We start from the raw sequence: 24,767 nt of genomic DNA, 5'->3' as shown, positions 1-24,767 counted from the left end.
CCTGACCTCAGGTGATCCGCCTGCCTCAGCCTCCCAAAGTGCTGGGATTACAGGCATGAGCCACTGCACCCGGCCAGAATATATTTATTTACCTATATTTTTAAAACATGGAAGGGCGAGCACGGTGGCTCACGCCTATAATCCCAGCACTTTGGGAGGCCAAAGTGGGTGAATCACCTGAGGTCAGAAGTTTGAGACTAGTTTGGCCAACATGGTAAAACCCTGTCTTTACTGAAAATACAAAATTAGCCACGCATGGTGGCACATACGTGTAATCCCATCTACTCCAGGAGGCTAAGGCAGAATGACTTAAACCTGGGAGGCCGAGGCTGCAGTGAGCCAAGATCGCCCCACTGCACTCCAGCCTGGATGACAGAGCGAAACTCCGTCTCAAATAAATAAATAAATAAAATAAAAAATAAAACATGGAAGTGTAAACTAAAAACAATTAAAAGGGTTTCTACTCAGGGAAAGAGAAAAGCATGGAGAGGACATGAACAGAAGGTGTTTCTCTAACTGTACGTTTTTCCATAGCTTTGACTTTGGAACCATGCAAATGCTTTATAAATTTATGAAACAAATTAAATAAAACTTTAAAAACCAGTATATAGAAACAGATAGCATAATGAAACAAGTTAATTTACCCATGTTTAGTTAAACCGTCCAGAGACTTTTTTGGGTGGGGGGAAGAGGGGTACAGAGGACATCCTGCTGTGCTATCCTGGATGGAGTCTAGTGGCACAATCACAGCTCACTATCGTCCTTAACTCCTCGGCTCAAGCAATCCCTCCAGGTAGCTGAGACAACAGGCACGGGACACTGCACCTGGCTGAACGTTTTTTCAAGTGGGTTAAAAACCTCATATTTTGACTGTCCTTTTATCTTAACAACAAAAAAACTGCAAGTAAATCATAAACTGCTTTTTTATAAATTATGTTCTTGGTAATAAAACTGGTATTATTTTGAAACAAGTAGATTTTTTTGTTGTTTTGATTTTCTTTGAGACAGAATTTTGTTCTTGTTGCCCAGGCTGGAGTGCAATAGCGTGATCTCGGCTCACTGCAACCTCCACCTCCCAGGTTCAAGTGATTCTCCTGCCTCAGCCCCCTGAGTAGCTGGGACTACAGGTGCCCACCACCACGCTCAGTTAATTTTGTATTTTTAGTAGAGACAGGGTTTCTCCATGTTGGTCGGACTGGTCTCAAACTCCCAACCTCAGGTGATCCGCCTGCCTCTGCCTCCCAAAGTGCTGGGATTACAGGCTCACATGAGACACCACACACAGCCCAACAGGTAGACTTTTAAAATTTGAAATTTTTAATTAAAAATCAATAAAAACAAAGCCAGGCACAGTGGCTCATGCCTATAATCCCAGCACTTTGGGAGGCCGAGTCGGATGGATCACCTGAGGTCAGGAGTTCGAGACCAGCCTGGCCAATATGGTGAAAACCAGTCTCTACTAACAAGACAAAAAACTAGCCAGGCATGGTGACACGTGCCTGTAGTCCCAGCTACTCAGGATGCTGAGGTGGAAGAATTGTTTGAATCCAGAAGGTAGAGGTTGCAATGAGCCGAGATTGCACCACTGCAATCCAGCCTGGGCAACAGAGTGAGACAGTATCAAAAAATAAATGACAAATGAAAATAAATAAAAACAACAACATAATACTTTTAAAAATATAGCTTGTGAGACCAGGGAATTACCAGTGGAATGTTTAGAAAAAGAAAAGATAAAGCAGGTGTTCTAAGTGTCTCCAACCTAGTACAAGTATTTTCATTGTTAAGTCCCTTTGTTCACTCAAATACACATACACTCGCACACGTACAAAGAAGCAGGGTTTTGTCTAATTATAAATAATCTGCCATGATGGGAGATGCAGAACAGCCAAGGGTAACAGAAAGCAGAGATGAAACTAAGCACACAGAACCAGACTTCACTTTCTTTCTTTTAATGGAAGGATGCAAAGAACTTCCTAACCACATAGGCCACAGGGCCACCAAAGGACTCTTTTTCATATCTAAGCTGATATGTCTTCCAATGTCCCCCAGGACAGGACAGGACAGGCCAGAAAGAGATAGTATGGGATCCTGTTGAGATTTGTCTATCATTTACAGCGAAGGTTTCTTGGAACAGCTATTCTAAAACTTGTTCAGGTTGCAGAACAACCTTTTTGCAGAAAGCGATAATCATTTTGTAAAAATATGAACAATGATATGTGTAAGTCCCCTTCATAAACTATTTTTCTTACAGAAAAATTCCTGTATGTATGCAATACATAAAGTTATGATGTGGCCGGGCGCGGTGGCTCAAGCCTGTAATCCCAGCACTTTGGGAGGCCGAGGCGGGTGGATCACGAGGTCAAGAGATCGAGACCATCCTGGTCAACATGGTGAAACCCCGTCTCTACTAAAAATACAAAAAATTAGCTGGGCATGGTGGTGCATGCCTGTAATCCCAGCTACTCAGGAGGATGAGGCAGGAGAATTGCCTGAACCCAGGAGGCGGAGGTTGCGGTGAGCCGAGATTGCGCCATTGCACTCCAGCCTGGGTAACATGAGTGAAACTCCGTCTCAACCAAAAAAAAAAAAAAAAGAGATGTTATGATGTGTGTCCACAAAAACACAAATTATCAAACTAAGCGTGATTGACTATTTCTGGGCTTTTTTCAGCAATACTCATTTATGGTTCATTTGTTTTGTGGTCCCCTTCAGTTTCCGTGGAATCCAATAGCAGTATGTGCCAAAAGTCCTATATAAACCTATGGGAGAAAATGAAAATAAAGGCCGGGCGTGGTGGCTCACGCTTGTAATCCCAGCACTTTGGGAGGCCGAGGCGGGTGGATCATGAGGTCAAGAGATCGAGACCATCCTGGTCAACATGGTGAAACCCCATCTCTACTAAAACTACAAAAAATTAGCTGGGCATGGTGGCGTGTGCCTGTAATCCCAGCTACTCAGGAGGCTGAGGCAGGAGAATTGTCTGAACCCAGGAGGCGGAGGTTGCGGTGAGCCGAGATCGTGCCATTGCACTCCAGCCTGGGTAACAAGAGCGAAACTCCGTTTCCAAAAAAAAAAAAAAAAAAAAAGAAAATGAAAATAATCAGCTACTTTCTTTCTTTCTTTTTTTTTGGACTAAATCACAAGAAAAAAGCTGCTTCCCAAGAGTTTGAGACCAGCCTGGCCAACATGGTGAAACCCCATCTCTACTAAAAACACAAAAAATTAGCCAGGTATGGTGGCAGGCACCTGTAATCCCAGCTACTTGAGAGGCCGAGGCAGGAGAATAACTCGAACCCAGGAGGCAGAGGTTGTAGTGAGCTAAGATCGCACAATTGCACTCCAGCCTGGGCAACGAGAGTGAAACTCTGTCTCAAAAAAAAAAAAAAAAGCTACTTCCTTCTACCTTCAAAATTATCACCATTATTCAGTTTTAGCTGTAGACCAACTCAATCTGGTTCTTGGAAGTTAAATGTTACCCAAGAGCACAGCCTGAAAACCCATCCTGATCTGTTAGGCTAAGACACGCAGGTAAACAGGCAAACCTAACCACTGTGCCAAAATACAGCTGAGGCTGGAAAGTTCTCCTGGCTGCATGGGAGAAGTGGAATGGGAAGATGAAGGAAAGAGAGAACCAAGGCTGAGAATGAGAGTCTAGACTCTAATGATAATATTGGTATGTAATAATATATAACTGCCAGAACACAACTGGCCACAGAACTGCATGCACATTTTACCTTTGCAGAATCTTTCAAGTAGCTTTGGTTAACACAGTGTACAGATGAACAAATGGGTTTAGAAAGCATCATAACTAGCTCAAGTTCACACAGCTAGTAGAAGGAGCCTGAGGATTCAGAACCAGGGCAGTCTGACTCCAAGGCCATTGCTGCTTTTCTTTACCAAAAAAAAAAAAAAAAAAAAAAAAAGGTCAAATACGGATTGCTAGACATTTTAAAACTGAGTATTTGATATTAATACTACAACTATGCCCTTTTCAATTCTGTCACCAAACTCCCATCATATAACCTATTTTGCCTGATGGCTCTTGAAACGACAATAGCATTGGTTGGCTGTTGACCTTATACTGCCTGAGCATGTAACATGAACAACTCTTTGATTTCTTCTTTAAGTTAATGTTAATATTTAAAATACCTTGGAAACTATTTCCTTCCTTTGCATGCTTGGGTACAAGGTAAAATGGCTTTCGTCTTAGCTCCGTCCTAACTTTTGCTGAAAGCCAGTTTTTGATGGGCAGACCTTCCTGGGTGCTAGCAGGCCAGCTACTTTTTGATTCCAAAGCCAGGATTATATCCACAGATATTTCTTTTCTAATAAGAAGGGTCACAGCAGGGCTCCCTCTTCTTTTCTTCTCCATGATGACATCTGTATCTGCTTAAACATAGAAGAAAGTATTTATTAATCCAATTTTCTCTGAAAATACAGGGGAAATAATGCAGCTATAATTGAAGATCTCTGGTGTGTTAAGTATAAAGTAAACAATAGTGGTAAAACAGAAACTGGCTCTAAAAGGCTACGTGTTTTACAAATTTAACCAATATTGGCCAGGTGTAATGGCCTGTAATCCCAGCATTTTGGGAGGCTGAGGCAAGTGGTTAACTTGAGGACAGGACTTCAAGACCAGCCTGGCCAACATGGTGAAACCCCATCTCTACTAAAAACACAAAAATTAGCTGGGCATGGTGGTGAACGCTTGTAATCCCTGCTACTTGGGAGGATGAGGCATGAGAATTGCTTGAACCCAGGAGGTGGAGGTTGCAGTGAGCCGAGATCACATCACTGCGCTCCGGACTGGGCAACAAAGTAAGACTCTCCCTAAAAAAACAAAAAACAAAACAAAACAGTATTTCTTGATAGCTCCCATGCAAGGCATTGTCAGACTGTGTGTGGCATATGATGGGGGGGTCTCTGTAGATTTTGAGGTTTGAGGGTACTCTGATTAAATTTTCATTACAAATTATAGATGGCAGTGCAGAGGGAAGCCTAGAGAAGAAGGTAGGTGGGCAAGAGGGTAGAGACAGGCAGCAAAAAGACCACAGCAACAGGCCTGCACAGAGGCTGGGTCCCATGGCAGCACAGAGGCAGGGAGCATCGACACAGGGGGAAGAAATGAGAGCAACTAAAGAGGTTCAAATCCACATAACTGGTCATGGGTTGAGTGAGGAGGAAAGTAAGAGCCTTGGGATGCCATCCCAGGATCTTGGCCTAGGAAATGGCTGATGTTGGTTCCATTCCCCAAAACAGAATAAGGCGGAAGAAGAAGGATTGGGCCAAGTTGAACTTCATGAGACACAATGAGGTCTAGGTGCCTGTGGGACACTCAAGTGGAGATGGCTACCGGGTAGGTGGCCATTGTCAGAAATTCAGACAGTTTTGGGAGTTGGGGGTGTATGAGCAGTAAAGACCGCTACTCTCAGATAAGACTTCCAAAGTGAGGAAGTAGAGCACAGTAGCGAAATTGCTAGAAAAATCTGCAAACTGGGCCAGGTGTGGTTGGTTCACGCCTGTAATCCCAGCACTTTGGGAGGCCAAGGTGGGTGGATCAGGAGGTCAACAGATCGAGACCATCCTGGCCAACACGGTGAAACCCCATCTCTACTAAAAATACAAAAAATTAGCCGGGCATGGTGGCACATGCCTGTAATCCCAGCTACTTGGGTGGCTGAGGCAGGAGAATTGCTTGAACCCGGGAGGCTGAGGTTGCGGTGAGCCAAGATTGCACCATTGCACTCCAGCCTGGGAGTGCAAAACTCTGTCTCAAAAAAAAAAAAAAAAGAGGCGGGGCATGGTGGCTCACGCCTGTAATCCAAGCGCTTTGGAGGCCATGACTGGTGGATCACGTGAGGTCGGGAGTTCAAGACCAGCCTGACCAACATGGTGAAACCCCGTCTTTTTTAAAAAAAAAAAAAAAAAAATATATATATATATATATATATATAAAACGAAAAATCTGCAAACCTGGCCACCTCTTACCCAAACCTGGCCACCTCTCCTGTTACCACTGAGGAGGTAAGTGTCCATCTACCTTTCTTTTTATGAGATGAAGTCTCGCTCTGTTGCCCAGGCTGGATGGAGTGCAGTGGCGTGATCTCGGCTCACTGCAACCTTCATCTCCCAGGTTCAAGTGATTGTCCTGCCTCAGCCTCCTGAGTAGATGGGATTACAGGCCTGTGCTACCTTGCCTGGCTAATTTTTCTATTTTTAGTAGAGACAGAGTTTCACTATGTTGGCCAGGCTGGTCTCGAACTCGTGAACTCAAATAATCTGCCCATCTTGGCTTCCCAAAGTGCTGGGATTACAGGCATGAGCCACTGGGCCTGGCCCTCTATCTACCTTCCAAAGGCCACCTCTGCACGTGGTCTCTGAATCCCTTCCTTCTCAACTTCTCAAGTACCTTGCTCTTCAACTATTCCCTATCCTGCATCAGCCATCTCTCCCTCCCTGCTGGATCATTCTGAAATTCATACAAAGGGTTACAGTGTATACCTCTCCTTTCAACCCACATCTGCCTCCTTTCCATACTCACCCATCTTTCTGCTTCCTTCCATCCCAAACTTTTTTTTTTTTTCTTTTTGAGACAGGGTCCCACTCTGTCACCCAGGCTGGAGTGCAGTAGCATGCACATGGCTCACTGCAGCCTCCACCTCCTAGGCTGAAGCAATCCTCTTGCTTCAGCATCGTATGTAGCCAGGAACACAGGCGCATGACACCATCTCTGGCTAATTTTTAAAATATTTTTGTAGAGATGGACTCTCACTTTGTTGCCCAGGCTGGTCTTGAACTCCTGGGCTTAAGTGATTCTTCTGCCTCAGCCTCCCAAAGTGCTGAGACACCACACTCAGCCCAGACAGAACTTTCTAGAGCAGCCTACACATGCCGTCTCCATTGCAACAAAACACTTGTATTCTCCTTTTGTTCATTCTCTGCTTCCCAAACTCTAATGGAATTCTGTTCTTACCACTCTACTTAACATTGCAAATTCCCACTTCCATCTCCCACATTCCTGATCCCTCTCTTTGCTATACTTTTTCACAACAGCACTTACTACTATCTACTACACAAGATAATCAGCTGGGTGCGGTGGCTCATGCCTGTAATCCCAGCACTTTGGGAGGACAAGATGGGTGGACCACTTGAGGTCAGGAGTTCAAGACCAGCTTGGCCAATATAATGAAACCCCGCCTCTTAAAAAAAAAAAAAGATAATCATAATTTCCATTTGTTACTAATTGTATGTCTGTGGTTGCAAAAATTATAAAGTACGGAAGGGTAGAGGTCTTCATCTATTTGTTCACTAATTAATCCTAAATAACCTGAATACCTGCACATTAGATAATCAACGATTATTGATTAAATTGACGGATCAATGAATCTACACTCTCTGCCTAGATATTTCTTCTATTCCCAATGCCACCTATATGATGACGACTCCCAAATGTTACTTGCAGCCCAAATGTATCCTTTGCACTCCAAACCTATATTCAACCACATAACACATCCACTTTGATGTACCACAGGCATCTATGAACAAACATATCCAAAGCCAGTAACATAACTTAATTCATATTCCAAAATATGCTGTTCCTCAGTTCTTCCCATCTGAGAGAATGGCACAATCAATCCACCCAGATGCACTATCAGGAAACCTGGAAAGCGTCTTAATTTAATCCTCTCTGTTACCCCCTACACTTAATCCAGATGCAAGTGCTGCTACAGCCTGGACCTGCCTGCTGCTGTAATCCCAGCACCCTATTCCCACCCCATCTAAATTGCCACCATCTTTTAGCTGAACTATTACATCATTTTCTTTCTAATTTTCCTAGTTGCCTTCTTGTAAGATCTATCCTTAGAAGCCAGAGTAAATATTTAAAAATTCAAAGCCAAGCATTATTCTCTGATGAAAACCTGGCTTCTCAATGATCAGATAATAAAATTTGGCCAGGCTCGGTGGCTCACACCTGTAATCCCAGCACACTGAGAAGCCAAGGTGGGTGTATCACGAGGTCAGGAGTTCAAGACCAGCCTGGCCAAAATGGCAAAACCCCGTTTCTACTAAAAATACAACAATTAGCCAGGTGTGGTAGTGGGCGCCTGTAATCCTAGCTACTCGGGAGGCTGAGGCAGAAGAATCCCTTGAACCCGGGAGGTGGAGGCTGCAGTGAGCTGAGATCATGCCACTGCACTCCAGCCTGGGCATCAGAGCAAGACTCTGTCTCAAAAATAAAATAAAATAAAATCTAAACTCCTTTTCAGGGTCTACAAGTCAGTACAGAATCTGGTCCCTGACTGCCTCTTCAGCTTCATTTCATGTCACTTCACCTTTTCTGCAAAAGTCTCTTTTTGTTCCTAGATCTTGCCAAGCTCCTTTTCCTGCCTCAGGGCTTGGCTCCACTACCCTATTCTACCCTAATTGCTATCACTTTTCCTAGTTTATTCCCTTCAGAGCACTCACTGCAATTTGTGTTGTATATTATTATACTATTAGAGTACGAGCTTTAAAGAGGATCTCATCAATTTTATGCAGGCACATATACCCAGTGGCACAAGCAGCAGACTAAGTGAAAAGCAGAGCGTTGTTTCTAGACGGAGAGAACAGTCATACCTACTAAGTGCCAATGTACATTCCTCTCCTGATATTTCTTGGCTTCTCTACTGTAGTTTTTTCTTTTTTTTTCTTCAGAGAGGTCAAGAAACATCAGGAGAGGAGTGTACACTGGCAATTAGTGGGTATGATTAAACCTTTAAGAGTCAAAAGGCAGGCCTGCCACAGTGGCTCACACCTGTAATCCCAGTACTTTGGAAGCTTGAGCCAGGCAGATCACCTGAGGTGAGGAGTTTAAGACCAGCCTGGCCAACATGGTGAAACTCTATCTCTACTGAAAATACAAAATAGCTGAGCATGGTGGCACATGCCAGTAAAATCCCAGCTACTCTGGAGGCTCAGGCAGAAGAATTGCTTGAACCTTGGGAGGCAGAGGTTGCAGTGAGACAGATCACGCCATTGCATTCCAGCCTGGGTAATAAGAGTGAAACTCCATTTCAAAAAAAAAAAAAAAAAGAATCAAAAGGCAAAAATCTTACCTTGCATGTTTTTAATTTCTTCCTTAATGATTTTCCTAAACTTAGACAGCATCTTAGAAGCTGATAATATTTCATCTTCTAAAAATTGTCTCAGAGGATTTTCTTTCGGATTTCTTTTGAATTTCACAAAGTAATATGCACCAGTGTTGGAATATTCTTCTAGTTGAATTCTGGGAAGTTCCAGTTTAAACATGACATCAAATTCATTAGGTGCAGAAATCTAAGAAACAGTAAAAAAAAAATAGCACTGAAATGTTTGCTTATGAATATTTTCCAAATGACTGGAACTTTTTTGTTTGTTTAAAGGGATTTTTCTATTTATTTATTTATTCATTCATTCATTCATTTATTTTAAGATAGAGTTTTACTCTTGTTGCCCAGGCTGGAGTGCAACAGCGCGATCTTGGCTCACTGCAACCTCCACTTCCAGGGTTCAAAAGATTCTCCTGCCTCAGCCTCCTGAGTAGCTGGGATTACAGGCAAGTGCCACCATGCCTGGGCAATTTTTTGTATTTTTAGTAGAGATGGGGTTTCTCCACATTAGTCAGGCTGGTCTCAAAACTCCCGACCTCAGGTGATCCACCTGCCTCAGCCTCCCAAAGTGCTGGGTTTACAGGCATAAGCCACCGTGCCTGGCCATTTTTTTCAATTTTCACTTAAAACTTTACTTTCAAAAGCAAGATGCATAATGTCAATATATATACCCTCTGGGAGTGGGACTACTGGAGCTGGCAGGAGGTGGAAGAGTATTACGGGTTTCATTTTGTAGGTTCTACATTCAATTAATATTTTTACAATGACCAAGCATTGTTTGTATAACTAAAAATGATTTTAGGCCAGGTGCAGTGGCTCACACCTCTAATTAATTTTTGTGTATGATGTGGTAGGGAATCAAGGTTCATGTTTTTCCTATATAGATATCCAATTGACTCAGCACCATTCATTGAAAAAAAATCATCCCTTCTTCCATGAATTACACTGCTGCATATTTTGCATACCATATTAAATTACATGTGCAGGATTCTTTCTGAACTTTCTATTCAAACGGCCTATTTTTCTATCACTGCATCAATAATACCTGCTTAATTAGACTAGCTTTATGGTAAGTCTTGCTCTTTGGTAGAGTAAATCTTCCAACATTTTTTCCTTTACAATTTCCTTGCCTATTTTACGTCCATTGCACTTCCATATAAATCTTTTAATCAGGCCAGGAGCAATGGTTCACACCTTTAATCCCAGCACTTTTGGAGGCTGAGGTGGGCAGATCACCTGAGGTTAGGAGTTCAAGACCAGCCTGGCCAAAATGGTGAAACCCTGTCTCTACTAAAAATACAAAAATTAGCCAGGTGTTGTGGCAGGCACCTGTAATTCTAGCCACTAGGGAGGCTGAGGCAGGAGAATCACTTGAACCTGGGAGACGGAGGTTGCAGTGAGCCAAGATCACGCCACTTCACTCCAACCTGGGCAAGAGTAAAACTCAGTCTCAAAAAAAAAAAAACCTTTTAATCAGTTTGTCAGTTTAATTAAAAAAAAAAAACTGATGGGATTTAGACTAAGATCATATTAAATCTAGATCAATTTGAGAAAAAAAGGAACATGACATAGGTGTCAATTACTTAATTCCTCTTCAAATGTACTCAGTTATGTTTTTAAGTTTTGAATATCTTTAGTGAGATTTATTCCTGAATATTTGATTTTTAAATTGTTTTTCAAGTTTCATTTTTTTTTCTGAGACAGAATTTTGCTCTTGTCCCTGAGGCTGGAGTGTAATGGAACAATCTCAACTCATTGCAACCTCTGCCTCCTGGATCCAAGCAATGCCCCTGCCTCAGCCTCTCGAGTAGCTGGGATTACAGGCATGCACCACCATGCCCAGCTAATTTCTGAATGTTTAGTAGAGACAGGGTTTCACAATGTTGGCCAGGCTGGTCTCACACTCCTGACCTCAAGTGATCTGCCCGCCTCCCAAAGTGTGGGGATTATAGGTGTGAACCACTGTGCCTGGCCAAAGTTTTCAATTTTTGTTTTTTAGAGATGGGGTCTCCAGGTTGGAGCACAGTGGCTATTCACAGATAGATCATAGTACACTGCAGCCTCAAACTCCTGGTCTGAAGTGATTCTCACACCTCAGCCTCCCAAATAGCTGGGACTATCAGAATACAACAATGCACCTGGCTTTTATATTTTTACTAATATCAAATTATTAATTTACTAATTACTTCTAGAAGTTTATATATAAAACCAATCAAGTCATCTACACATAACAATTTTATCTCTCTTTTTCTCATCTTATGGCTGCATCAGCTAGGAGAATCGCTTGAACCTGGGAGGTAGAGGGTGTTGCTCTGGTTAAAAATAATAATAATAAAAAGAATGTTACTAGTTGGAATTAGAGAACAAAATATTCAGAAAGCAGCCTCCATTCAGTACCACTTTGTTTTCCTTTTTTAAAAAAAAAAAAAAAAAAAGACAGGGTTTCAAAATGTTGGTCAGGCTGGTCTTGAACTCTCGACCTTAGGTGATCTGCCCACCTTGGCCTGCAAAGTGCTTGGATTACAAGCGTGAGCCACCATGCCCGGCCAAGTACCACTTTGTTTTTAAAAATTATGTCAATAAAAAGAAATTCAGTGAAATTTGTTTTATCTAAAACTTTTTTTGAGATGAAGTCTTGCTCTGTCACCCAGATGGAATGCAGTGATGTAATCTTGTCTCACTGTAACCTCCACATCAAAATGATAACAGTAAATAAAACAGAAGCAATATTTTCTTCTATAGGTTTTTCTTACTTTACTAGGAACATCAATATGGGAGAAGAGGCCAGGCGCAGTGGCTCACAGCTATAATCCCAGCACTTAGCTGTTTTCTGAATGTTTTGTTCTCTAATTCCAACTAGAACATTCTTTTTATTATTATTATTTTAAACCAGAACAACATATAATCCCAGTACTCGAGAGGCTGAGGCAGGAGACTCACTGGATTATTTCAGATGTAACAGCAATGTTAAAATTGACAAGTTTAATTCTTTTTTTTTTTTTGAGACGGAGTTTCGCTCTTGTTACCCAGGCTGGAGTGCAATGGCGCGATCTCGGCTCACCGCAACCTCCGCCTCCTGGGTTCAGGCAATTCTCCTGCCTCAGCCTCCTGAGTAGCTGGGATTACAGGCACACGCCACCATGCCCAGCTAATTTTTTGTATTTTTAGTAGAGACAAGGTTTCACCATGTTGACCAGGATGGTCTCGATCTCTTGACCTCGTGATCCACCCGCCTCTGCCTCCCAAAGTGCTGGGATTACAGGCTTGAGCCACCGCGCCCGGCCTTTTTTTTTTTTTTTTTTACAGAAGTAAAAATATTTATTTTATCTTAAAAATCTGGTCCCACAAAAAAGCCAACACTTTTTTCAGTTCATGGTCTTGACCCTTCAAAAAAGAAATCTTTCAACTGAGAGGTAAGTTGATAAAAGGAATTTCAGAGGTGCATTCAGATTTCTTACAAGCCAGTAATCCAAGCAACCCTGTGCTTCTAGTTTATTGAGCTCCTTCTGCTAGTCATTCACAGTTCCTGAAGGAGAAAAGAAAGAAGTTGTTTGCAGACAAGGAACTTTAGAAACCACCAGAGAGAAACCCAAGTCTGCCAGGAGCTGCGTTGTGAATCGGTGAGCCCAGAGGGCCACCAGCTGACAGGAGTGTTGGCTCCTACAGCTCCATGCCGACAGCTTCCACCGTCCTGCCCCAACACTGTTCCATCCGGCTTCCAGCACCCACCTTGGCTCTGTGTTGTCTGACTGGCCTAGAATACATGGAAACCACACAACTGGCCAGAGATGAACACTGCTGCCTGAAGACAGTGAGGAATGCCTTCAGAGACCACGCTGGGGCACACTGAAGGAGCAGTTCTTTTTGCAGAGATGAGTTAGTGCGGATCAGCATATTAGCAAAGCAAAACATTTAAACATTTTTAAAAGCTGCTAAATCCTTCCAATTTTCCTCCTGATTGTAGGTTCAAGCTATAGCCTCTAAACCTGATAAAAATCAGGAAGGAACCCCTCCTCTGGAGGACAGATGGACTGAAGTGGCTATAGCTAGTGTGGGTAAAGAAGGCCCCCAGCTGAACAGTGATCACATGACACCTGCAGACTCTGGGGAGGGCTGATCTGAATCCAGGCAGCAAACTCAACCCATTGTTTTGCTTTGGGGGCTTGTGTTTAATATGCATCATTGTGATAGAAGAAGTCTCAGAGTCTCTCTCCTGTCAAGAGGACACATGGGAAGACAGATGGGGACAGGGTTCCTGGAGCTTTTCTTCTCCTGTGTACTGGTTGCATATTGAATCCCAGGAAACAGTGTGACACGATGCCAGTTTACTGCCAAACATACCCAGTTTGTCAACAGAGCCAGGCAAGGAGAGAGGAGAGATTGATGCTCCAAACACAGGCCAGTGGAGGCATGCTTCGATCTCCTTCCTTTGGCCCAGATGAGGGAGCTCCTTCCCAGAACTCACATGAGGAAAAACTGTGCTCAGGTCAGAACTGGACCCAGCATGGATGGGTCTGGCTGGGAGCTGATCCTGTAGATTTGGTAGTCTCCCCAGATGTCAGCGGTGGCAGCGCTGGCAGGCTTGGGCTGTGGCCAGGGTACAGAAGCATCTCCTGAACTGGGAGCAACTGCTGGTTTGGCGAGGGATTCCCCCCACCGACAGCTGCTCCCCGGGGAGAGGGATGAGGGTGAAGGTTTTGCCCCCTGGGGGAGGGGGAAGCAAGCCCAACCCTCCTGTGCTGGCAGGCCGGGCTCGGGGATTCCTGGCTGCTCCTTCCTCCTTCTTCATGTTTGCGATGTTGAGCCTGATGGTGTGGACCTCCTTGAAGCCCAGGTCCAATTTGGGGCCTTGGTCTGGGTTCTGGGCTTGTTTTGCAAATTCACACTACTGTTTTACCCACTTGAAATGATCCTGCAATGCAACATTGAAGTCAAAGGCATCACCTTGGTCCCAAGGCCAATTCCAAGAAACGCCCGTCGCCTGTCTCCATCTTCTTTTTTTTATTTTTATTTTTTATTGCATTTTAGGTTTTGGGGCACATGTGAAGAACATGCAAGATTGTTGCATAGGTACACACATGGCAGTGTGATTTGCTGCCTTCCTCCCCTTCCCCTATATCTGGCATTACTCCCCATGCTATCTCTCCCCACCTCCCCACCCCCATCCCTCCTCCATTTCCCCCCAACAGACCCCAGTGTGTAGTGCTCCCCTCCCTGTGTCCATGTTCTCATTGTTCAACACCCGCCTATGAGTGAGAACATGTGGTGTTTGAATTTCTGCTCTTGTGTCAGTTTGCTGAGAATGATGGTTTCCAGGTTCATCCATGTCCCTACAAAGGACATGAACTCATCATTTTTGATGGCTGCATAATATTCCATGGTGTATATGTACCACATTTTCCCTGTCCAGTCTATCATCGATGGGCATTTGGGTTGGTTCCAGGTCTTTGCTATTGTAAACAGTGCTGCAATGAACATTCGTGTGCATGTGTCCTTATAGTAGAACGATTTATAATAATCCTTTGGATATATACCCAGTAATGGGATTGCTGGGTCAAATGGAATTTCTATTTCTAGGTCCTTGAGGAATTGCCACACTGTCTTCCACAATGGTTGAACTAATTTACACTCCCACCAACAGTGTAAAAGTGTTCCTATTTCTCCACATCCTCTCCAGCATCTGTTGTCTCCAGATTTTTTAATGATCGCCATTCTAACTGGCGTGAGATGGTATCTCAATGTAGTTTTGATTTGCATTTCTCTAATGACCAGTGATGATGAGCATTTTTTCATATGTTTGTTGGCCTAATGTATGTCTTCTTTTGTAAAGTGTCTGTTCATATCCTTTGCCCACTTTTGAATGGGCTCGTTTGTTTTTTTCTTATAGATCTGTTTTAGTTCTTTGTAAATTCTGGATATCAGCCCTTTGTCAGATGGGTAGACTGCAAAAATTTTTTCCCATTCTGTTGGTTGCTGATTCACTCTAATGACTGTTTCTTTTGCTGTGCAGAAGCTGTGGAGTTTGATTAGGTCCCATTTGTCTATTTTGGCTTTTGTTGCCAATGCTTTTGGTGTTTTGGTCATGAAGTCCTTGCCTACGCCTGTGACCTTCTTCACAGAACTGGAAAAAAACACCTTAAACTTCATATGGAACCAAAAGAGAGCCCACATAGCCAAGTCAATTCTAAGCAAAAAGAACAAAGCGGGAGGCATCACACTCCCAGACTTCAAACTATCCTACAAGGCTACAGTAATCAAAACAGCATGGTACTGGTACCAAAACAGAGATATAGACCAATGGAACAGAACAGAGGCCTCGGAGGCAACACAGCATATCTACAACCATCCAATCTTTGACAAACCTGAAAAAAACAAACAATGGGGAAAGGATTCCCTGTTTAATAAATGGTGTTGGGAAAACTGGCTAGCCATGTGCAGAAAGCAGAAACTGGACCCCTTCCTGATGCCTTACACTAAAATGAACTCCAGATGGATTAAAGACTTAAACATAAGACCTAACACCATAAAAACTCTAGAAGAAAATCTAGGCAAAACCATTCAGGACATAGGTGTAGGCCGGTCTCCATCTTCAATGCGGATCATGAAGTACCTGCTGGGATCTGTCACGCTCTCCACAGCTGTGCCAGGAAACTGATCCACTGGGGCCCCAGCAAAGAGCTCCCCTGAGGACCTGTCCTCCAGCTTGATGTAGGCCATCTGCCCCTTTGCAGTGATCCTCAGCTGGCCACTCCATGATGGCTGGTCCAGCTGCCACTCCACAGCCCTGTAGCCACGGTTGGTAGCCCGCAGAGGGATGCGGTAGATGTGGACGTCAGGCTTGTCACAGAGCACCGACTCCTACCCGCTCTCCACCATCGTGACGTCTGGAGCCCAAGGGACTTCTGGCTCCTTCCTCACAAGTTTTTTTTTTTTTTGAGACGGAGTTTCACTCTTGTTACCCAGGCTGGAGTGCAATGGCGCGATCTCGGCTCACTGCAACCTCCGCCTCCCGGGTTCAGGCAATTCTCCTGCCTCAGCCTCCTGAGTAGCTGGGATTACAGGCATGCGCCACCATGCCCAGCTGATTTTTTGTATTTTTAGTAGAGACGGGGTTTCACCATGTTGACCAGGATGGATGGTCTCGATCTCTTGACCTCGTGATCCACCCGCCTGGGCCTCCCAAAGTGCTGGGATTACAGGCTTGAGCCACCGCGCCCGGCCCTTCCTCACAAGTTTAATTCTTAACTGCACCAAGTAAACTTAGCCATTTAAGTTTTTTTTGTTCTTTTTTTTTAAAGTTATTCCCTCCAAAAAACTGAGGGATCTTTTCTTTTCCACCACCACACACCATGGTTTCCCAATAGTTCTCTTTTTGGAGGACTTTTCAATTGATGAGTAAACTGCTTTAGAGGTATTTCAGAACTTCTCCCAAATGAAAATTAACCTGGACAAACTATATATGTATGCATAGATTTCTCTACAGATTCTTTGCTTTAAAACCTAAATGCAACTACCATAAAGTGTAATTTTAACCTATTTGCCCCACAGTAAAAACTATTTGTACCGAAAAATATGATGGATATATTCTGTGATTTTCGAGCTAACAGAATTGTTCTACCTCAAAGATAATTATTATCATATATCAAAATAACCAGCTCAACATGGGACATTAGTTCAATCTTTACTGACTCACAGGCATATGAAGTTGTACCCAGCTTTTTACCTCTTCCACATTCTCATCCATAAGTGAGTGAAATTATTTAATATAGGTTTGATGTAGGGCAATTAACCTTTTACAAACATTTACAATTTAGGTTAAGCCACTGACTAGCGTGGAAAAAGAAATTTTCTATATTGATAGGGAGCCTACACACTCAATTCAAAATTTAATATTTTTTCCTTCTTAAATAACATGTACGTGTCATGAGGCAGCTATTCAGTTTTCAATAACCACATTTAGGGACACGCTCATAGGACTGATTAGATAGTCCAGGTAAAATAGTTATAGAAATAGAGGCAGTATCATCTCAGAAAACCATTTATGTATCAAAGTCCATTTTTATATCTGGGAAGTTTACAAAAAGGCTGCTGTATTCTTCAAGCTAATTACACCTTCTGTAACTCAAGCACTCTTCTCTTGGCAAGAGCAAGATGAAGCTTATCCATGAAGATAAAGGTGCTTAATGCTAAACTTTTCTTCTAAGCTTAGATATGGATTGTTTAAGAAACGAACAACCCCCTAAAACGAGCAAGGTCTTTCTGCATTTTTACCATCTTAAGATTAGAATCCTATAAACTCATTCATCAACTCTCTTCTTTTTCTGTATTACTCTTGGCACTTAAGACTGTTGAAGTCTACTGCACTTTGTACTTTCACATCCTCAAAAACTTAAGGTTATAAATATGCGTAAACATTTTATAAAATAATTTTGTCATTTAACATATTTGGCCGGGCGCGGTGGCTCAAGCCTGTAATCCCAGCACTTTGGGAGGCCGAGGCGGGTGAATCACGAGGTCAAGAGATCGAGACCATCCTGGTCAACATGGTGAAACCCCGTCTCTACTAAAAATACAAAAAATTAGCTGGGCATGGTGGTGCGTGCCTGTAATCCCAGCTACTCAGGAGGCTGAGGCAGGAGAATTGCCTGAACCCAGGAGGCGGAGGTTGCGGTGAGCCGAGATCGCGCCACTGCACTCCAGCCTGGGTAACATGAGTGAAATTTCCGTCTCAAAAAAAAAAAAAAAACATATTTGGAAATGAGACTTTTATGCCAAAATTTTACATAAGAGGATATATACTATGAATGAAACTTCCTTTTAAAGTCAAATGACAGAAAGCTCAAGCCCTGTGCATGATTTTGAAGTCTGAGAAAATGTCTAACTGTTGGAGATGGGACTACAAGGGGGAAACAAATATTTCAGATGTCTCCCATCTTACAAAGTTATCAACCTGTCAAAGCCACTCCCGATGTGCCAGGAAATGATCTGGCATAAACTAATCCTCCAAGTGGTAGAGGTCATAGTGACATTTGTATTATTAACGTTTTACACTTCTGCTTTTCCAAGAATAGAAGCAATACGTTTAACAATTATCCCTGCCCCAAATCCTTAAACTCAATATCATAGGCATCAGAGTGTAAGCAAATCTGGGATGCTCTCCAACAGATATGCAATAGCACAGCTATGTTATTCTGAAAAATACTGTCTAGATATTTTTTTCTTGTAAAATCTAATGCTCAGTGGTCACACTTTTAACAGCTGGCACTGGATGACATTAATTGCATTTATTATGTCACAGTCCATCTAAGCTTCATTTTAGGTATTTTTAAATATGTTCAAGAGAAAACACCTGCTTCAGGTTTATTTAGGGGTAGTGACCTATAAGGACATCAACTCAATTTTTAAGGTTAGACTATTTTTGGGTTTACTGAATAAAAGGGAACAGAGGAAAAAATTAAATCACAACAAACTTCTTTAGGTCAGAGGCCATATCTCTAGCTGGGATATTTTTAAAAATTAATCTCACCAGCCCATATTCTAAAAGTTAATGCCACTAGTAACAATCAGCGGCAGGAAAAACAAACCTGCTAACAACCAGCCCACTCATTAGCAAAAAAAGCAGTTTAACTCAAATACTTAGACAAAAGTATAACACTACCTAAACCAAACTGCCCCGCAAGAAGAGAAGAAATAATTGCTTCTCTTCTTAATAATCAAAAGAACCTTAGTATTTCTCACAAGGATAACCATGTTCCAATGCTGAGAGAGTGCTCAGAAGGACTAAAGGTGGAGTGAAGGCAATGCCTAGGGATTAGTATCCCACAAAGTCTTTAAAAACCCAAAGTACCACAAACACTCAACTTGTCTATGAATTAAAGAATAAGATATTGCTGCTGCTTCTTTTTGTATTTTGAAATATGCAATATTTTGTGGGCTGTGCCCTTCAATGTGAAAGCAGGACATTAAATCTGAAATTATATGGCAACTAAATTTTTAGGACCATCTAACTTTAACTGCAAAATTAAACAGATCTATAGTTTCCTTCCTTCAAACCACCTCACAAAAATGAGAGAAAATGATCCAAACATGATTTTTTTTTTAAGTCCTTGAAAGTATTAAAACTCTTAGAGGAAACAAAAGGAAGAAGGAAAAACAAGAACAAGGAGGGAGAAAAGGTTTAAAAGAAAATGTGGGAATCAATGGACTCTCTTTTATTTGATGACAAGCGAGTGCAAGAAAATTCATTTGTAATTTGTTCAGTTGTCTGTCTTTCGCACATCTGCATTCTGACCAGAAGGGACTTTGAGGTTTTTCTGCAGCACATGGGCATCTGCGGGCTCTATCCTCTTAGAGTAGTTCTTTGTCTCAATAATCTCAAAGCCAAACTTCCTGTAGAAGTCAATTGCCAACTCGTTGCTGATCTGGATAGCAGATAGATGTTGTCAAAAGTACCATCTTTTTCACAGATGTTTAAGACATTATTTAATGCCTGTAATTCCAGCACTTGGGTAGGTCAAGGGGGTATCCTTGATCACCTGAGGTCAGAGTTCAAGACCAGCCTGGCCAACATGGTGAAACCCCATCTTTACTAAAAATACAAAAATTGCTGGGCGCGGTGGCTTACACCTGTAATCTCAGCACTTTGGGAGGCCGACGTAGGTGGATCACCTGAGGTCAGGAGTTCAAGACCAGCCTGGCCATCATGGTGAAACCCCATCTTAAAATAATAATAATAATAATACAAAAATTAGCCCCCCGTGCTGACAGGCACTTGTAATCGCCTGTCAAAGTAGGTGGCTACTTTGGAGGCTGAGGGAGAATTGTTTGGACCCGGGAGGTGGAGGTTAGTTCCTATTCCTAGTCTTTGGTAAGGTGCCAGACATCCTAGTGTCATGATGTAAAGCCTCTTCTGATTCTGTGAATGATCTACTCTACAGCATACTGCGCCTAAAGCAATATCATTGAAACAGACAGGTTTTGCTAACTCCAGCACATCCTTGCAGAACTTGTCATTGTAGTTGACTGGAAAGATGACCTGATTCAATCTTTTCAACTGTTTAATATTGTGTGGTGTCACATCTCCCAGCTCGATCCGGCTACCTTTCATCTTTCCCGCCTGCCGAGGCCGTCGTTACCACCGATGTCAACGCGGTCGTCGTCGTCGCCGCCCTTAGGTCTCCGCACCCTCAGCTCGGGCCACTCAATCCCGCAAGCCGGCCTCCTAGCCCGGGCCCGGAGCTGAGCGAGATGGGAAGGCCGAGAGAGGCGAGCGAGGGCCTGAGTCTCTGGCGGTGGCTGGCGTGTCGCCAGCCACCACGCTGGCCCGGCGGCTTTTCCGCAAGTGCACTCCGGTCTCTCAACTCCTTCTCGCCGAGACCCGCCGCCGCCACTAACTTTCTTTTTCCTTTGGACCCTCCATACACAGGAATAGAACTGAATTGATACGTAATAAGAATTATGCTCAATCAAAGACATATCTGATGCTAAAAAATAAAAGTTAATTAAAAGAATCATGCTGAAGACAGAATCTGAGCCTGGCACGGTGGGTCACGCCTGTAATTCCAGCACTTGGGGAGGCCAAGTGGGGCGGATCACCTGAGGTCAGAGTTCAAGACCAACCTGGCCAACACGGTGAAACCCCGTCTTTACTAAAAATACGGAAATTAGCCGCCCGTGCTGACAGGCGCTTGTAATCCCACCTACTTTGGAGGCTGAGGGAGAATTGCTTGGACCCGGGGGGCGGAGGTTGCAGTGAACTCGAGATCCCGCCACTGTACTGCAGCCTGGGCAAAAAGAGTGAAAGAAAGGGGGGGGGGGGGGGGGGGGGGGCAGAGGGGGGGGGAGAGGGGGAAAGGGGGACAGTGAGAAAGAGAAAGAGTGAGGGAGGGAGGGAAAGAGGGAGAGAGAGAGAAAGAGCGGGAGGGAGGGAGGAAACCTGTTGCTGGGCAGGAAACACGCTCCAGTCAGAAACCTGCTTCCAAACTTTCAACTTTCACAGGAATTATTACTTCAGTGACTCAGTCACCCACAAACAAATGGAGCTGTGGAATACACACTTGGAAGCAATTATACGGAATGTGTATCTCGAAAGCATACTTGTTAGTAGTATCTGTAGGGAATATTCTTGTTTGTTTAACGTTACACTGTAAGCTTCCCATGATTTCTGCATAAGAAACTGGGGAGAAACAAAATAGCAGGAGAGGAAGAGGGGGAGAGAAACTTAAGATATGTTTTCTATGCAGTAAGAGGTCTTCCTCATAGGAAAATGTCTCCTTGGAATTTTTCACAGACCACTTCAAATTACTCAACTGGATATTTGACCTGGGACCTCAGGTCCACACTATTAAACAGCGCGGTTAACTCGATACATGTCAGCTTGCATGAATGAACCCACACACTTGGACTCCCCCGGTAGCTGTGTTTTCAAATTAGCCAGCAATCAGTGCCTGTTAGTTATCTGCTAGTTGCCTGTGTAGATGAATAAACAAACGGTTTGTCGTTTTACTTAGAACAGGCTACCGAAACACATGCAAGAGTCTAAGTTACTTCGGACGGGAAGTGAGGGGCGCGACCCGGGGGAGGTAGGGACTGCGGACTGCGAGGAGGCAGAGGAGCGGGGCTCGGCGCCGCCGCGTAGCTCACCTTCACGCGCTCATAGTAGCTCCCGGTGCGCAGCAGCTCCACGCCTTTGAACTCGGATTCGCACTGCTGCAGTCTGCGCAGCAGCTGGTCCACTACGCTGTTCACCACCGTGGCCGCGGTGGAGACATCTTCGCGACTGAGCCTTAACTTCTCTAAAACCGCCCGGAGCTTACAGGTCCGCGGCGCCGACTCCCTTCGGCCGAGGATGAGGCCCGAGACGGGCAGGCCGGGGCTGGGCAAGTCCCAGGGCCCGGGCAGGGGTCTGGGCTCCGCAGAGCAGCGCGCCCCCCTCGGGCGGCGAGAACCAGCTCTGGAAAAAGCCGGCTCCGGAGCCGCGGGAGGCTCCCGCCCCACCGCCCCAGCGGCGCTGGTGGCGACCGAGAGCCGCGCGTCCTTGGCGGGCTGAGGGGCCTTCTTGGGGCGGGCACCCAGCTCGCGGGCTGGCGGCCTCTCCTGGGCGTCCTTCTTCTGCCGGGATGCCGACTCTCTGGCGGGGCCGAACTTTCCCGCGTTGGGCCGGGCGGCTTCGGGGGCAGCCGGAGACTCGTTTGGGTCCGTTGGGGCGCCCCTGGCACTTGGCGCAGAAGCCTCGAGAGTGGTGGCTGTGGCCTCAGAAGCTCTCCGCGTGGCCTTTCCGTGCCGAGGCTGCATGGCTGGCGCTTTCTGTTCACCGAAAGAAGAATCAATTTCAGGAAAAGGCCGCGAGAGGAAGAGCCAGCAGTGGCCGTAGGAAACGAAACACTACTGGCGGGAAGGAACCCCAGGCTGGTAAGTCGCTGGGAGACACGCCCATGCCACGAAGGGGTTGGCCTTTCCTGAAGCTAGAAAGCTGTGGACGTTTCTCACCCTCCAGGGCAATCCGTGCCCCTGCCTTCAGAAAATGAGGTAGGGTCCGCCGCGGTGACTCACGCCTGTAACCTCAGCATACGGTAGGCAGGCCGAGGCCGGCGGGTGTCTTGAGCTCAGCAGTTTGAGAGCAGCATGGGCAAACCAGCAAGGCCTTGTCTCTCTTATAATAATAATAATACTAATGACAACAACGATAATAATACAATATTTTAATTTTAAAAAGTTGGCCGTGCGCGGTGGCTCACACCTGTAATCCCACCAATCTGGGTGGCTGAGGCGGGTGGATAACCTGAGGTCAGGAGTTCCACACGAGCCTGGCCAACAAGGCAAAACCCCGTCTCTACTAAAAATACAAAAATTAGCCAGGTGTCGTGGGACACGCCTGTAATTCCAGCTACTCAGGAGGCTGGGGTTGGAGAATGACTTGAACCCAGGAGGTGAAGGTTGCAGTGAGCTGAGATCGTGCCACTGCACTCCAGCCTGGGGAACAGAGCAAGGCTCTGTCTCAAAAATAGAATAAAATGAAACAAAAAGTTGACAGAGACAGGGCACAGTAGCTCACTGTAGCTCACCTGTAATCCCAGCACTTTGAAGCTGAGGTGGGTGGATCACTTGAGGTCAAGAGTTCGAGACCAGCCTGACCAAGATGGTGAAACCCCATCTCTACTAAATACACAAAAATTAGCTGGGCATGGTGGCGTGTGCCTGTAGTCCCAGCTACTCGGGAGGCCGAGACAGATAACCGCTTGAACCCAGGAGGCAGAGGTTGCAGTGAGCCGAGATCACGCCACTGCACTCCAGCCTGGGCAACAGAAGGAGACTCCCTAAAAAAAAAAGAGAGAGAGAGAGAGAGAGAAAGGAAAGAAAGAGAATTTTCTCTTTGAATTAAAAATTGTTTTTGTTTAATTTTGTTTTGAGTTAGGGTAGTGAGATCTCTGCTCACTGCAACCTCCACTGCCAAGGCTAAGCAATCCTCCCACCTCAGCATCTGGAGTAGCTGGGACTACAGGTGCCAACACCATGCCCAGCTTTTTGTTGTTGTTAATTTTTTATATAGATGGGGAGGTCTCACTATGTTGGCCAGGCTAGTCTTGAACTAATAGGCTTAAGCAATCCCCCCGCTTCTGCCTTCAAAAGTGTTGGGATTGTGGCATGACCCACTGTGCCCTGCCACGGAAACTTTTTCTTTCTTTCTTTATTTTTTTGGAGATGGAATTTTGCTCTTCTTTTTTTAATTGCATTTTAGGTTTTGGGGTACATATGAAGAACATGCAAGATTGTTGCACAGGTACACACGTGGCAGTGTGATTTGCTTCCTTCCTCCCCATCACCTATACCTGGAATTTCTCCCCATGCTCTCTCTCCCCAACTCCCCACCCCACGCTGTCCCTCCCCTATTTCCCCCCGACAGACTGCAGGGTGTGATGCTCCCCTCCCTGTGTCCATGTATTCTCATTGTTCAGTACCCACCTATGAGTGAGAACAAGCAGTGTTTGATTTTCTGTTCTTGTGTCAATTTGCTGAGAATGATGGTTTCCAGGTTCATCCATGTCCCTACAAAGGACACGAACTCATCGTTTTTTATGGTTGCATAGTATCCCATGGTGTATATGTGCCACATTTTCCCTGTCCAGTCTATCATTGATGGGCATTTGGATTGGTTCCAGGTCTTTGCTATTGTAAACAGTGCTGCAATGAACATTCGTGTGCATGTGTCCTTAGAGTAGAACGATTTATAATCCTTTGGATATATACCCAGTAATGGGATTGCTGGATCAAATGGAATTTCTATTTCTAGGTCCTTGAGGAATCGCCCCACTGTCTTCCACAATGGTTGAACTAATCTACACTCCCACCAACAGTGTAAAAGTGTTCCTATTTCTCCACATCCTCTCCAACATCTGTTGTCTCCAGATTTTTTAATGATCGCCATTCTAGCTGGCGTGAGATGGTATCTCAATGTAGTTTTGATTTGCATTTCTCTAATGACCAGTGATGATGAGCATTTTTTCATATGTTTGTTGGCCTCATATATGTCTTCTTTTGTAAAGTGTCTGTTCATATCCTTTGCCCACTTTTGAATGGGCTTGTTTTTTTCATGTAAATCTGTTTTAGTTCTTTTTTTTTTTTTTTTTTTTTTTTTTTTTT

At 44.3% G+C, this 24,767-nt stretch overlaps 1 protein-coding gene and 2 pseudogenes across 4 annotated transcripts in view; all 3 read right to left on the bottom strand.

The window, feature by feature from the left end:
• The window catches only part of CGAS (cyclic GMP-AMP synthase), a 36,890-nt gene extending 14,253 nt beyond the window's left edge, over positions 1-22,637 (bottom strand). The window contains exons 1-3 of one of the 3 annotated variants that reach the window (XM_032275513.1): positions 21,771-22,632; positions 9,096-9,315; positions 4,150-4,389 (exon numbers count right to left, since the gene is read on the bottom strand). In XM_032275513.1, the coding sequence (XP_032131404.1) occupies positions 4,150-4,389; positions 9,096-9,315; positions 21,771-22,421 (1,111 nt within the window). In that variant the 5' untranslated portion in view covers positions 22,422-22,632. Of the gene's footprint in view, positions 1-4,149; positions 4,390-9,095; positions 9,316-21,770 lie in introns of all 3 variants that reach the window. The other 2 variants (XM_032275514.1, XM_032275515.1) reach the window with 2 other exon arrangements.
• On the bottom strand, positions 12,431-16,004 carry LOC116549733 (annotated as a pseudogene). The gene is made up of 2 exons (XR_004268033.1): positions 15,706-16,004; positions 12,431-14,109 (listed from the first exon to the last, which is right to left on the bottom strand). The product of XR_004268033.1 is annotated as an adaptin ear-binding coat-associated protein 2-like (transcript).
• LOC116549734 lies at positions 18,457-20,317 on the bottom strand (annotated as a pseudogene).
• Positions 22,638-24,767: the final 2,130 nt, after the last annotated feature.

The sequence above is a fragment of the Sapajus apella genome, unplaced genomic scaffold, assembly GCF_009761245.1.
Source record: "Sapajus apella isolate SASKATOON/1434 unplaced genomic scaffold, GSC_monkey_1.0 scaffold6, whole genome shotgun sequence".
Classification (NCBI taxonomy): domain Eukaryota; kingdom Metazoa; phylum Chordata; class Mammalia; order Primates; family Cebidae; genus Sapajus; species Sapajus apella.
Note: the sequence above shows the minus strand (reverse complement) of the source record. Positions and strands in the feature narration are given on the sequence as shown.